Source organism: Aythya fuligula, chromosome 1, assembly GCF_009819795.1.
Source record: "Aythya fuligula isolate bAytFul2 chromosome 1, bAytFul2.pri, whole genome shotgun sequence".
NCBI lineage: Eukaryota > Metazoa > Chordata > Aves > Anseriformes > Anatidae > Aythya > Aythya fuligula.
In genome coordinates, this window is record NC_045559.1 from 36,140,789 (window position 1) to 36,156,518 (window position 15,730).

Consider the following 15,730-nt stretch of genomic DNA (forward strand, 5'->3'; position numbering starts at 1 on the left):
AAGATGGAGGCGGCGGAGCGCGGCCCGAGGGGGGGGGCGGGCAGCAGCGCCGACAGCCTGCCCGAGGAGGAGGAGGAGGAGGAGGAGGATGATGAAGAAGAAGATGAAGAAGATGAGGAAGGTCCTCGCAGCGGCCGCTCCAGCCGCACCTCGTCGCTGGTCAGCGGGCTGCTCACCGAGCTCTACAGCGCTGCCGAGGCGGGCGGCGCCCGTGCCGGGGTGCTGAGGGAGCTGCAGCGGCAGCGGCGGCCGAGCCAGGACGGGTGCCTGCGGCTCAAAGGTACGGGGCGGCCGCCACGGCCCTCGCGGGGGGCTCCCGGCTGCGGGGCGAGGCGCTGAGGGGCCGGGAGCCGCGCTGGGGGCGGCCGGGGCTCCCCGTGGGACCCCCAGCCCAGCCCTTTCGGTTTGGGGGTGCTACAAGAGGGGCTGCACCGCACGGGGCAGCTGCACTGATCGCAGGGGAGCCGCTCTGCTCAGGTCGGTGCTGTTCTGGCAGGGTTAAGGTTTGGGGTTTTTAGGCTTTTTTTGGTGTTTTTAGCCACCTGCAGGTCAACTTCCATGGGAAAGCAAAACGATGCAACATGTAAGCGCAACACTCGGCTACCCCAAATCAAACTGAAGCCGTCAAACACCACCAAACTCAAAATGAAGCCGCCAACCAGCACTAAAATCAAAATGAAGCCACCAAACGCTGCTAAAATCGTAATAAAGCTACCAAACAGCACTAATGACAGCCAGGCAGCTGTGGCGGTGAATGCCTGTGAGAGGATGGGACTTGCAGCGCCAGGCTGACCCGACAGAGAGGGCTCTGCAAAGGGCGCTGCTCTCCCGATCTTAAAACCTTCTTGGTTTTGGCAAGGAAAGAAGGGAGGTGAACAAGTGCGCCTGTTTTTCAGGCTGTGCAAACAGCTTTCTGCTTCCGTGTTTGGCTTCTTAATGCGGTGGTGTTACAGGATGTAGCTCATGGTCTGTATGTCCTGTGGTGATCTGGGACTCAGCAAGGAATCAGCTTCCTTGGGAATACGTGTTAGAGGAAAAAAAAAAAAAAACATGAATTTTACTTTAAAACTGATTCATTGTTCTTATAGGGACAGCTAACTGGAATGAGCAAAAAAAAAAAAAAAAATTTGGCTCACTGCTTTTGTGGTAACTGTACAAGCCAACTGGAATACAGTTTAATTTTTTTTTTTTTTCCCCTTGAGGTTCATAAATGAGATTTCAAGTCACCTTGCCTGATGCCTGTGATTGGAGGCTCAAACTGAGCAGCAGGTGCCAAAATGGGTGGAGACTACAAAATACAGGATTGTACCCGTGGCTGCCCTGCCTTGCCTTGTGCCTGCCTCGTTATCACCCCATGACTAACATCTTAGCCTACTTTGCCCTTTTTTTTAGGCTCCCCAGAATTTTCAGAATTTTGGGGAAGGCTTTGCTGTATGAGTTGAGCTGATCACCATGATCAACATCATGCTAACAGTAGGTTTTCCACGATTCATTAACTTTTTTCTCACTGGATCAGATTACCAATGTATGGATTTTTTTTTTTTTTTTTTTGATTGACTTTTCTTTCAGCATCAGGGAGGCATGATTGGATTGAAAGTGATGGAAGGGTTGATAACAGCCTCAGGAAGAAAGCTGTTCAGATACTAGGGGCAAACTTCACCAGGCTGTTACAGCAAAGACCTGAAGAGGTCAGTGTGCGATAGGCAAGACCCAAGCGTTCACTGATGGGATGTGGTGTTTTGGGGGCAGAGGAGAGAATTCCACATTTTAATGGATTTAAGACATCTCCCACACAAATCCCTTTTCTCTAGACCCAAAGCTCACCACATGGGGGCTAATAGGAATATTAGAATTAAGCAGAATGATTTGGGTGAGTTCCGGGGGTGTGGTGGAACATGGACTGACCAGTGAAAAGAAGTGGGAGCCATGTAGTTTGTCTCTTAGTGGAAAGAGTTTACCAATTACAGCTCACCCTGGACTTGCATTTCTGGCCTTGCAGGCAGCTTCTTGAACGTGTTCCTTTTGCCTATTATCATTTGCTTATTGCCCATGCACATTTTCCACAGGCAGTTTTCAGTGTTTAAAATACATGTATACCCCCTGCTTTTGCTGCTCTAGGTGTGTTCTGTCTACATCTGTCATAAAATTTCCAATTTATAGAAGTGTAATTAGTAAGTTTAATATATTGTGCAATAAGTTGAGGTACTTTAGTTCAAATGAAAAGTCTTTGGCTTGGATCCTGAAAATGTTTGTTACTGGGAATTGTGCCATTCAATAGGACTTGTCATTTATTGAAAGTTTGTATACGTAAATGCCTGTGGGGGAAAATCCCTTCGCATGTCACCTACAGTAAGCTGTTTATATGTGTTTCGTCCTGAACTGAAGCTATTTTCTATGCTTATTGGCAGGAGTTGATGAACTGACAACCATAAAACGGGAACTGAATTACAGGATTTCTGTCCAGTCGGCAAAGCTGCTTCGTCTACTAAAGCAGAAAGACAGGCTTGTACATAAAGTCCAGAAGAACTGCGATATTGTCACAGCTTGTTTACAGGCAGTTTCCCAGAAACGATGTAAGTACTGTTCTGTGTATGCGTATGTTAGTGTAAGAAGTTTATTTCATTAATGTGGGCAGTATTTCAATTAAGCCCTTGCACTTAATTTAAAATCAAGAGGCAAGGCTGTATTATCCCTTAGATAGGACTGGCTTGCAGTGGTCTGTGGCACCTGGGAAAAGGCAAAGTACACTTTGATTTAAGCAATTGACTGGGTAGGCTGTTGGAACCTCAGCTTTGTGTACTGGTGCAGCACCCTTACTGTAGATTGTCAGCCAGACATCTTCAGCTTTAGTGTACAAAAATTCTGAGATGAATTTTTGGTTGTGCATGCTGTGTTTGACCGTGTACCTTCATATGGTTGTAAGGAAGATGCTGGAATGGGAAATTCTGCTCGCTGGCAGCTATTGATGGCATATGTAATTGTCTTCCCAGAGCATTGCTAGTAGCGCATGTAGCTCCTTTCTATTGAGTTGCTTCAAGATGAAGAGTATCAGTAAAAACAAACCCGCTTTCCTCAAACTGTTTTATCAGCACCTGTGTATTTTTTTAAAGGGAATATGTGGGGAAGAGGGGAAATGCTGTTCTTTAATTCTTTAGCCTTTTCTTCTGAGACAGTGAAACCTTTTGTTTACCTTGGCCAAGTTGTCCTCTAAAGACATGCTCTACTGTTTTTGTTAGTTCTACTGAAGTGAAACTGAATGTAATGTCACATGTAAAAATAAGTAGAAATTATACCTTTGTAGAACAGACATGTGAGAATAACCTATTTCCTGTTCTATTTTTTTATTAACATGCTGCGTGACAGGTACAGAAATGTTCAGGTACAGTAAATAAAGCATGGTCTCTTCACAAAAATGCCTGTAGGCGCTTTGAGGTGCATGTAAAAATATTATTAAAAGAATCTTACCATAGTGGCATGTGCTAATGTAATTTAGTTAATGGATAGTCTATTAATTTTTTTTTTTTTAAGTATTTTTAACTATTCGTTTGTTTGACTTAAAATGCAGCATGAAAGTTCTTGGCTGACATCCACTAATTAGGCATATTTTTTTCTTCTCACCTATTATTTTTCTCCCTCAACATCATCTTGATAATTGAGTCCTCAGCATTAAGCATACACTGTGGTCTCCTTTTAAATGAAACTACGTTACTTGAATTTTGCATGCATTTAAGTATTTGGAGGATTAACTTTAAATTCTGAAGGTCTGAACATCCTAACCTCATTTGTTAGGTAAAATCTTGTTGACTCGAAGGGATATGGGATTTCACCCTAAATATGAACGTGTCTTTATAAACGTCAGATACCATTTTGCATTTACATTTTAAGCATAATGTCTCTTCCCATTAGTTTGCTAGAAACACCTGAAATAGCAGCTACTACCTCATTTTGAAATATTGAAAACATTGATTTGTAGATGATTTTATTGATCCGGATTCTTCTGATGAAGTTATACACTTGGAATATTATGTTGCGTGCCATAAAACTTCTTCATAATATGCATTCACGTACAGTATTACCATTACAATATCCTGCAGTTCTAAAATCTTTCTCAAGTAACTAAGAAGTTGTTAAATATTTTTTCATTTTTAAAGAATATTTTTAGTGGCAAACAAAGAAAAAATCTTTTACCTGTGTTATCATTAATTCTGTCATTGCAAAATAGGTAAGAATACAGAGGTTCCTCAATTGATTTCTGTAGAGTTTCACAGTGTGTTAATACCACTGCCACGCATTTTTTTTTCTTGACATTGTGAAATCAATGTGTAGAGGTAGAAAGCCAAGCAAGTTAACTTTAGGGTCACCTTCACATGTTTGAATGCTACCTTTAAGCAATCTGTACAGACCAAATTGTAAACAAAGACTGTTCAATTCTGGATTTATATTAGACTCTCAATTGAACACTGTTGAATTCACTCCTCACGATAAATTCAGTTAAGTAGGGAATTACAAAGGATAAAATTTATCCTTTGTTTTATGATGAAATGTCTATCATGCTTTAGTCTGCTTAAAAAAAGAAAACAAACGCTACATGTATTTAAACAACTGCGTGTTTAAAACTATATATTCAGTATCTAAAAATTTTGAGGCTGTAAGAAACTCCATGGATCAGTTTGTGACCTGTGCTGGTTCTCAGTCTCTGTTCAATGCTTGGCCTTCTGGCAGCTTTGGAAGCCCATCTTGGGTTTGCTCGTGCTTCAGGACCACCAATACCTGGCACAGCACCTGCAGCATTGGAGCTGCCAGACAGATGGAGAAAATGCAGAGGAGCAGTCACCAGAGAAGGACTTCATAACCTACTGTGCTTTCCATGAAGCTGTTGGCCCTTATCCCTGGAAGGTGACGTGTGTTTTGCATACAAATAAATATTACCATAGAAAACAATTCACAACAGTAAAATGCATTTTGGTTGGATACAAAAATAGCTACGGCTCTGCTGGGTGGTGGATAAATTGCTCTGTTGGATATGTGCTGAAAGCAGTGCTCTTACAGACTGTTTATAAGATACATGCCAGACCAGTTTCATTTTAATAATGCATATTTCACCCCAAATTTAAAAACAAACAAACAAAAACACTCTAGTGAAGAACATCAGTAAGAAAAAACTAACAGTGATGGCCTGACGCCAAATCTAGCTTCTAGGCACACAGGTCTCTTACTTTTGCAATTTTGATTTATTTGGAATAACAAGAATTAAGTTTGTTGGAGCACTGTGAACTATTTCAGATCCATCTTAGCAAGCACAGTGCTTCATGCGCCGAATTGTATCACTTGAGAAAAGCAGGGTACAGTAACAAAAAAAAAGTAAATCAAGTTTTTTTCAGCTACATCTAAAGGACATGCAAAAGACACCCCATTCTTCTTTCGTCATGTTTTTATATAGTAACAGCAAGCTTATATTACTAAATATATTTTGAGTAATCGAATTGCAAACCAGAAACTCTTAGAATCACAAATTTTGATTGCCTGTCACTCTAATAAAAAAGCATGTATTGCCTACACATTTATAAGTAAAATTACCCTGCTCCATTATAACTCAGTCTTCCTGCTGGCAAACAGGGATGCTTCAATCACTTTCAGTATAAAATAAGATGAAGTTACATTAACAAAAAGTTCATTAATATTCTCTTGTATTTTCAATTAAGTAATAGTAGAAGCTTTCATAGAAATTGTTTGGATTTTGTTTCCTTTTTCTCCTCCTGGTTTAATTTAATGCAGGGCCAGCAGAGGGAGACAGTATGTTTTACTTCGTGCGGTGATTGAGGTTTATCTCTGCTTATCATAGGTTGGTGGCTTTCATGCACTTTCCTTAAACATGAAGGAAAGTGCTTTGCAAACATATTCAGGCAATAACTGGATGAAAAGGTTTGAAGTCAGGTGCAACCTAGCAAATAAATGTTATTCCTAAGGAAAGTGTTAGGTTTCACGCGTGAAGTGGTTGGAAAAAATGGTGACAGATGGTTATTAATTAGAACCGAGATCATTAATTCCCACATGGCTGCCGAGGTTATTCCAGAAGCTCCTGATCATACAAGCTGAATGTTTTGGGGTCTATAGAAATTCTGTAGAAAATTTGGGGTTTATATATATATACTTCTTAGCAATACTTTTAATCTCTTTGCATCTCACCTAGATAGAAAGCCAGCACAAACTGCTATTACCTGGCCACAAAGAGGTACCCTGTGAGTTCCCAGGGGATGGACAGAGTTCCCTGGGAGATGACCAGGCTGTGGACTGCTTGCCTGTTTCTTTGACTGCTGAGAACGTGTTACTGTCATTTAGCATCAAGCCTCCTCACGGGTTATGGAGTTCCCTTGGGGGAAACTGTGAAAGCCCTGTCTGAGGTTGTAGTAGTGTGAGGTGGTTAGAAGATGAATGAGCAAGATCATCTTCATCTGGTGTCTCTGGATAAGTGTAATCTAGATATGCAAAAGTACTTGATTAAACTTCAACTTGATTAAGCAGATTGAACTTCTGCTTTCTCTCTTCTTTCCCTCCCTCCACAGTTTGTCTCTTTAGCTTCTGTCTTGCATCATCTGTGTGTCCTGTCTCATCTCCCACATTTTTCTTCCCTTCCTAATTCATTATTAGCTTTTCTCATTTGATCTTTGTCTTTAAATGTCAGACTTCTCAGCCCTGTTTTGTTTTTTATTTATTCCCCCCCCTTCCTACATCTTGTCAGCTCTGCAGTGTTGAGTTTTCTTCATGTTGTTTCTCAGTCTTTTTCATATGTTCTTCCTTGTCTTTTTGCCTGTATGCACTAATTATCTGTTCACCTGTTTTCTCAGTCCCCCTTCTTCACTCAGTTGCTGTAAGACCGAGGCTGACTTTCACAAATTCTAGTTCACAGGGTGAAAGCTTGATAAAGCGTGAGAACAGCTTTAATGAAATATACTGTGTGCTGTTAACACAGCTAATGTTGATTTGACTGTCACTCAGGATCAGATGTCTTTTCTTTCCTTTTTTTTTTTTTTTTTTTTTTTTTTTTAAACCTGGGGTATATGCTTGTGTGCTGGTGTAATAATTCATGCAGGTCAATGTGCCTTACCATTCTTTATACTTCTCACAGCCCAGTAGTGTAGGGTGCTCTTGCAGTTGTATAAATGTCATTTAAGCTGGAACATGCCAATTGCTCTCTTCTTTCTCTATGAAAATCTGAGCTATTCAGCAGGTGCTGCTACTGTGGAAGTTTTGCTCCAAAAAACAGACAGACAAAACCCACTGACTCTCCATTATAAACGTGGACAAATTTCAAACTTGTATTTGCAATTCATGTTTGTCACTTTCATGTCTGAAATGTTTAGTAAGGAAGAGGATTCTTTGTATTAAAAATATTGTCAGTGCGATTTCCATTTGCAATTAAAAGAGAAACTGTTGTGTACTTGCTGTGTTCATCTCCAGCTCTTCTTCAGATTTCCAATTTTAATTGTCTAATTTTAAATAGCTCTGATTTTTGAAGCCAGATGGTTTTGCTTTGATAACTTTTTTCTTATAGCAATATCTATTTAATTGATTTATCAAATACATGCCTGCTTTGCAGTTAAAATAGGAGGTTTGCTTCTCATGGAGTCTGATTTCATGTGAGTCATCCTCAAATGACTCAGTTGGCTGAATGCTTCAGTTCAGTAGCTTTCCTATTATCTCATCTGGTTTTGTGTACTTGTTTATATTACTAGCCTATCCTTCATGGCTGTTAATGAATTTGATACTTGAAATTGATGCTGTGACTTCTTGAAATGCATATCTAAGAAACAGTGCCTGTGGCTGCTGCTTTTTTTTTTTTTTTTTTTTTTTTTTTTCCTAATGAATTGTTCTTAATTTATTCTACTTGATCTTTTGCCCTTGGGAAGACTCTGGGATGGGGAAGGGGAAATGGAAAGAAACAGAATCATGAGTCTGAAAATGTGATGATGATTTTCAGTTCCTTTTTAAATGGTTGCCAGAGGCCAGAGGTATGCTGAATTACCTTTACAGTTGGTTGTCCACTTGTAGCAATGCATATTTGCTACGACGAATAAATGGAATACTGCTATTGATTTTTAATTGTTGCCATTGTCAACAGACTGTTACCTCTGCTACACAGAGCAAAGACTTTCTCTGGTGTTTATGACTCAGGATGTGGAGGTGGGCTGAGGGGTTGATTAGCAAGGATTTTATAATCTATTCTATGTCCTTTGCTGGTTTTTAGGGAGTGAATTAGTAGGAGAGGAAAGAAGAGAACCTGTTTCTAAGGATGCTGGAGCTTGGCTCATTGTGGAAGGTAGCTGTGAGAACCCTTAGAGCCAACTGTAGTGGTGAATATGCTTCTACAAAACTAAATGACACTTCATTATCCTATTTTATTCAGCTATAGCCAGCCAAGATCCTGAGGAATCTGAAAGCCTAATCCAGTGCAACAGGAGCCTGGTCTGAGGGTTACTTGCATCGTTCATCATTGTGCAACAGGTCACAGAGAAGTGTTTCAATAAATAGTCATGTGCCATGATTAGTATTTGCGAATGAACATCAGACTGTGTATTCTTGGTATTTGCTAGTGAGTCTTTGGGACAGAAGAGTGAGTGTTCTCATACACAATACCAGCAGTGTGGAACAGTGAACAAGATGTTGATTGTTGAAAGGACAATAATAATAATTTTTTTTTTTAAACACTATTCAAAGTTTGCTGTTCTAGTATTTTATGCAGTTATGGAAGCTATTCACACAAAAAGTGCCAGTTCTGTCTTTAAGGCTGACAATCGGTATCTGAATAATCCTGGGGACTGTTTAGGTAGTGAATTCCATGGTTGCTTCATTTTGATGAGAATAGGATCTTGTAACTGGTTGGTGGGATGTGCACACAGAGTACGGATTCTATGTGTAATTGGGGTAGGTACCGAATGCTGACATCTTGGGTCATTTGGCAACCTGTAGTATTGGTAAGCACCATGGAGAATTCAGACCAGCCCACTTCATTGTCTCCAGATAGTAATTCACGATGACTTACTCTAGCCCCAGGAAGCTGGCTGGTGTGAGGCCAGAGAAGCCCTTGGCTACCTAATTCAAAACAGTTCAGCTGACTGCCATCTTCTCTTGCTGATATTCTCCACTGTAAAACTAAATCTGTAATATAAATTCTAGATTGAGAAACTGTCTGGTCAGTTTACTTACAAACTTAGCAAATGGTTTGATTGTACAGACTTGATATCACTCAGAAGGCCACTTCAGAGCTAATTTCAGTTTGACTCCTGAAATGAAGTAGGAATTCTCTCCTTTTCTAAAGTAAAAAAGGAAGTAATCTTTTCTTTTTTCTCCTCTGAAATTGAGAGGCTGGATTTGCTGTCTAATTTGGTCATAGCCCATCTGAAAGGTTTCTGTTGACTGTGCACTTGCAGAACATCAAATTGAAAAGACGGCAAAAACTAGTGCTTAGAGAAGTGCAGAACCTGGAATCCTCACTTGGAGGGAAATTCTGATTTTAGAGTACAGCAACAAAAATATCTTGTTCCAGCATGAAATAAAAACACCTACTCACAACATTCAATTGCTTATGAAGCAGAATTCTGAAAGCTTACATTTTGAGCTAAAATGCTTTGTTCAGATTTTGACACTCCTCGCCCTTTCTCATTTCATGTTATATAATGAGCCATTTTTAAGACATTAAATGTTTAATCCTAAAAAGAGTCAAAATTGAATAATGCTTTTGGCATTTAATTTTTTTTTTTTTTGGTCACATATATAGTACTTCGTTGTGAAGGAGTTTGCTTTCCACAAGCTGGTGTTTTATGATGGAGTTTTCCATTAAAGTTTTCCTGGGAATATGCAGCCATCCATCTCTGCAGTTCACTCCCTGGCAGCTCAACACTGGGGTTGCCAAGCTGATTTAGGGAGCTGCAGAGCTAACACTCATAATTAAGGCATATGTTTTCTTTCTGTCTCTTTGGGGATTATGTGGATCCTTATTTTTCTGTGTCAGATATTCCCTACTATATATGCACATATACCTGACTGCCACTTTTGTTGTAGGTGTCATTCCATTGCTACTTTTATTGGGAAATCGGCTGCATTCAGGGTTGAAGATTGATGCTGATGGTGGGTAGCTTCCTGGGGACACTGGAGGCTGCTGACTAAGATTGCTACCTCCTTGGGGGACGTACTGCCTCCTGGCTCACTGTGCTGATCATTTTCCAGCTCGGTGAGAGCTGCTGTCTCTCGAGGAGTGGGATTTTCTTGGGGAAGGGAGACAGCAGGGGTTCAGAGCATGGTGGGTGCTGAGCAAAATGGGCAGGGGAACTCAGGCCTCTGAGAGGAGATAGCCTTCAGCTTCCTCTTCTCTTCTGCCTGATGAGCCTCAAATAATATTACCACATGTAATAAAGGAGCTGTGGACCAGCTGATTGGTGGTATATTGTGTCAGGCATGGTTTGGGAGACACCAAGCCCTCACCCAAAGGAGTGTGGCAAGACCTAGGAGGCCCTGGTCAACCAGCTGTGCTGTCCCATTTCTTCATAGATTGTGGGCCCTGCAAACTTGAGAACCATACACCTGCGTGCTGCCTTCTCCCCACACTTTGAATACTTGCCTTGCAAATGGCAGACGTGGGGTGAGGGTGGAGTGGGGCTGAATTTGTAAGCAATATCAAACAGGCACGGTCAGTCGTTGGTCTCTGACGCTGAGGTGGAAGGGGCGCTGCCATCTTGTAATGGTCGCCACCTCAGGTGGTGAAAGCCTCAGCCGCTGCTTATCGAACCGCAGTGTCCTCAGGGAAACAGCTCTACAACACTTGTGTATTGTGCAGACACCTCATGGGGTATTAACAGCTGAATATGGCTACAGTATAAAATAAATTACCAAAATAAATACTTCATTACTTAACAAGGATCTGAATGGTGAATTCAGCAAATCTTTCTGCGATCAATAAACTTGCTGCTGAACCTAGGCCTAGTATGCAATTGAAAATGCAGGCTTCCTAGTATGTAACTGTGTGACAGGAACTTGGTAGCGATCCTGTAATCTGTACAGTGCTTGTTATAGCGTGTTTTGAATATTCTTTGTCAGTGTGCCAGCAGCTGTGACAACAGAGAAATAGTTGAGTTGGTGCTACACCCGAGATTGTGCTTGTTTTGTATACGCGTACAACTTGCGTTGACTGACTGCTGCCTTTTCCATATTCTTCTGTGTAACGGTGGTCCTGTTTCTGCTACAAAGCGATAGCAGACCTCGTGGGATTAATTTTGTGATGCAGGTAGAATTTTGAATGCACTGAACTACGTTTTTCACAACAGCTGTGCCATGAAAAGTTGATGTATTGGATAGTACTTGTTACATAAAATGCTGAGTATTAGAAATGTGGATTAATCTGATAGATTATTGCATGTGGGTTTCTTTTTTGGATTCCTTTTCAAGTAATGCTCTAGTGGTTGTTATTTACTAATTTCCCTGAGCAAAGTGGTTCTTAAATAAGTGACATCTTATTTCTCTAGTACTGCAGTAACTTTGAGAGGTGGTATTGAATCAGTTTGAATTGAGGAGATGCTTTAGTCTCCTGAAGGAAGGATGCTGTTGTTTGATGATAATAACAGCAGAAAAATCAGAACAGCCTGTTCCCTATCTGCAGTCCCTTGTCAGTCAGTCGTGACCTCAGAAACACCTCTCAGACAACAGTTGCCTCTTCACATGTGTAGTCATCAGGATGGAAACCTGATCCACAGTGAAGTTCAGTTAGCCTCCTATTTCCCTGAAGAACTGGAAAAGCCAAGCTTTGACTGAAGTCATGCTGGGATTATTGTAGTGAAGTGAGTTGGCATGCTGATTTTCTGCACAGGTTCAGGAGCAGCATGAAACTGAGCTCGTCCTGTTCCAGCCCAGTGAGTCTGCCCAGGGCAGGGAGCGTCAGGCAGGGAAGGGAGGAGCAGAGTGTGCAGCCTGGCCAAGCAAAGGGCTCGGGCTGCAGCTCTGCGACGTGAGCAAAACCAGAATTAAAAGTAGTCCTGGGCTTTACTGGGGGACTTCAGTGTCCAGGATATCCAGGATGTAATCTAGGATTTCATCGCTTTAAATGAGGATATGAGAGGAAAGTGGCTGTACAGCCAGTGCTGCCAAAGGCCATACGTGGAGGAGTAGTGATGCGTGATGAGTACACATGATGGAGATTTCCAGCCTTCGTGTTTCCCAAAGCATTTAGATGCTTCTGAACCAATGATAAATCCTGCTCTGACACCTGCAGGTACTAAAAACCCATGGCGCTTACTGGAAATGTTGAACATTCAAGATGTAAGGGTTTGTTTGTGTGTATAAGCTCATAGGATGGTTGGCTGTATGAGCTCTGTAACCATAATACAATTGTTAAAATCTTTAGTCTTTCTCTTACAAGCTTTTGGATGTGGAAATAGCCGAAGAGAATAAAGTGTGCAATTAGATTGTATGCATAGTCTTTCACATTTGTCTAGCTTAGCACTACCTTCTTTTTTTTTTTTTTCTAGATATTATACTTCAGTACAATTAACTTTACTGTTCGTTTTCCTAATTAAATACCATATTATTTTTTTTTCTTTTTTGTTTTAAATCTTTGTAAGCTTGCAGGAGGGTAAATGGAGAAATGGAGCTTTGGTGAAAATGCCCTACACAGTATGTGGCCTTTAAGTAATATAGATGCATTTTATCTCTGAGTATGACATATAGAACATTCTTTGGTTGAGTGAGGCTTTGACGAAGAGATTTCCTGGATACTGAAGATCAAATGGAGGATAGCAGCTGCTTGGGATAATTAGTCCTAGGAATAGACCGATTTATGGAGCATCAGCTAGCAGCTACATTTCTGCAGCCTTCCGAAATAAGTTTGACATTTAAGCACAAGATACTAGAAAAGCGAGCTGTGAATTTAGTCTATTTGGATCGATACTCCTGCATATAATTCTGTGCTGAAACAGCTCTGGAAATCTCCTCAGATTTTACAGTGTTTTGCTACTTGAAGTTAAAAATAACCTGAGTTTGACTTGCTGAGCAGTGGATGCTCCTCAGAAACACTTGAGATTTGCCAAGGAAGTGAAGTCCATGTTACATCATCTTACTAAAACACTTTTGTAAGAGAAAAGTGACACAAGCATATTATTTATGTCTTTCTTAGTAAAATTTGGAAACCTCTTGTTCTGTTTTAGTAGCAGTGAAATCTTTTTATAAAGTGATGTACCTCCCTAAAAATTACAGCAACTTGTACCAATCATTATGTTCTTCCTGTCATCCATACAGTATGTATTGTCCAAATCCAAAGTATGAACAGTTTGTGGTTCTTGGGTTGCATCTCATCCAGTTGTCTTTGTCAACAGATGTTATTGGGCCTTAGATCCTGAAGGAAAAACAGTTTTTCAGTGAGGCTAAAGGAAGTTGGAATGGGGATGTAATCAGTGGTGTTTTTTTGTTTGTTTGTTTTATGGGAATCCTAATCTGAAGACTTAAATAACATTTGCAGTAATTCCTAGAGAGCTAGTGGCATCTACAAACAGAGGCTGATGTATACGGGATCAAAGATCTAGAGTGCTGGTGGAGGGCTTCCATAGCGACTGATCAAGATTTGTGGTCCTAAAAGCTCCATTAACTTCTGTTAGAGTGAACACCATTTTCCTCCACAACACCAGAAAGGGTTTTGTTTCTATTCCTCTGCAATGAAGCTCTGTCCTTGGAGGCCATGTGAACTGGGAAAGGGAGGATCTGTGCTTGAAGCAGGACTCTATCCTTGGGCAGTGCAGGGATGATGTCTTCTTGGTACATGTCTATAGAAAGCCTTGTACCTCTTGAACCTGGTCTTTGATGGAAGTCCTAAGCATTACTGCAACTAAGTAGTAAAAGATATATAAAAACTTGTTTATAAACATGGTCTCACCCCATAGTGCTTCCCAGCCCGAAGCGAAGGCATTTTTTGGTTAGCTGATTTTTCAAACTGATGGTTACTTTTCAGTCAAAACCACTTATAAGTGTTCTGTCTGTGGATAAATCTTGCCTTGAGGAACACAGTATTTTAGTTTTCATTAGTTGTGTTAGGGGCATTAAAGCCTTGCTGTTTCTAAAATAGCAGTTCAAACCAAACAAGCTGGCAATCCGCACTGTAACATTCAATTTCTATGCTAGATGCTAAGGAAATTAAATTCTAATAAGGGAAGAGTAGCTCTGTATGAGAGCTGGGAGCCTGCAATCAAGTGACCTTTCTTCTTCCACAAATATTATCTTAAACATGACTACAAGCAATAGCTGTCAGAAGTGTAGTTCTTGTTACTCTTTTTTTCATATGTTGCATTAGTCTTTACAGCTGATACAGTGATTTGATTTTTAAAGTGACCATGTAGCATCTAAGCAGGGATCTGGTGTGTGAATGTTGGCCAAGACGTGCATTTACTTTCCATCATTAAGCAAGGCAAGGGGACATTTCTTAATTCTTACACATAATATTTTTATGTAGGCCTCTTCAGTGATTTTTCTTACCGTGTCCTTTACAAAAATAGTATATTTAATTCTGTATTTCAATGGAGACAGGTAATTCCTCTGACAAAAAAAAAGGTATTTGCTATTTGAGATCTCACTTCAATTAATGTGTATTTTATTTAAAACACGCTCCTCTGTATATATTTTATTGATCATTAAAACATTGCTGTGACTTCTGTTCCACCTGTTAACACTAGAATTTATGCAGTTTACTGCTTGGTTAAATACATTGTCGCTATAGTAATGCCTTCATGACATGTCTCTTACCTTGCTCACCAGATGCAAATATCTGCCTAATGTAACTGCACGTGATCCCCTTTACTGCTCTAATCAGTGCGTAAATGAGTGAAATAAATTGACGTTCACTCCACGTCTTCCACCCCCCTCACCGTATTTCTGTATTTCTTTCATCAAGGCAACACTGATCACTTTGCTCCTGAAATGGCAAGGAGGACTTTAGAATTAATTTATACAGTAGAACCTAATTAGAAAAATAAATAAAAATAAAAGGAAACCTGGATGCTGTTGTTCAATGCCAGCACCCTATAATTTCACAACATGAGAGAAACCTTCCACTGATTTACCTGTTGCTTTTTTTTTCTGATTAAGATCTAGTCAGAAGCATTTGGGACACACAACACTTCTCCAAGCTCTTTTCCTGCTGGCTATAGTTGTGTCCTTTTAGGAGACAACATAGATGCTGTACAAAGAATTAACTGTAACAGTAAACTTCAGTTTGAGATTAACCCATCCACATTTGAGTATTTGTACATAGGTGTTTAAATGTGTGCGAGGTGCCTACACTTCCCTTATGGTCTTCAGAGACCTTGCCAGTATCTTGCTTCCCTTGCGTTAGCATACAAAGCTCCTCACAACCTACTCTTCTCCGTTACCACATATTTGTCATTTCCTGTTTGGTGTTCAGGGTTATCTCCTGCCTTGTAGCTCCATCCCACACTTAGCATTTTAAAACAAGTACCTTCGTAATTTCTCCCTGTTCTGGTATTCACTTGTGGGTGTTTTTCTGTGTTGAAGTTCATTAAAACCTAATCCCTCAGCCCTCTTACTGACCTCATGCTATGCCTCTGTCCTCCTTCAGGTATGTCCCTTGGTACTCCTTTTTGCCATGAAGCCTACAGAAATGCAATAGCAGCTCCTATATTAGGACAGCTTCCATCGTGCTTACCAATACAATCTCACTGTTTCCATGTGCTCCTCCATA

At 40.5% G+C, this 15,730-nt stretch overlaps 1 protein-coding gene across 3 annotated transcripts in view; it reads left to right on the forward strand.

Annotated features, from left to right (window-relative positions):
- Nucleotides 1–3: 3 nt before the first annotated feature.
- TBC1D30 (TBC1 domain family member 30) overlaps nt 4–15,730 on the forward strand; it is a 52,627-nt gene continuing 36,900 nt past the window's right edge. The window contains exons 1-2 of one of the 3 annotated variants that reach the window (XM_032181019.1): nt 4–280; nt 2,409–2,573. In XM_032181019.1, the coding sequence (XP_032036910.1) occupies nt 4–280; nt 2,409–2,573 (442 nt within the window). Of the gene's footprint in view, nt 281–2,408; nt 2,574–3,363; nt 3,380–15,730 lie in introns of those variants that run through there. The other 2 variants (XM_032181047.1, XM_032181064.1) reach the window with 2 other exon arrangements.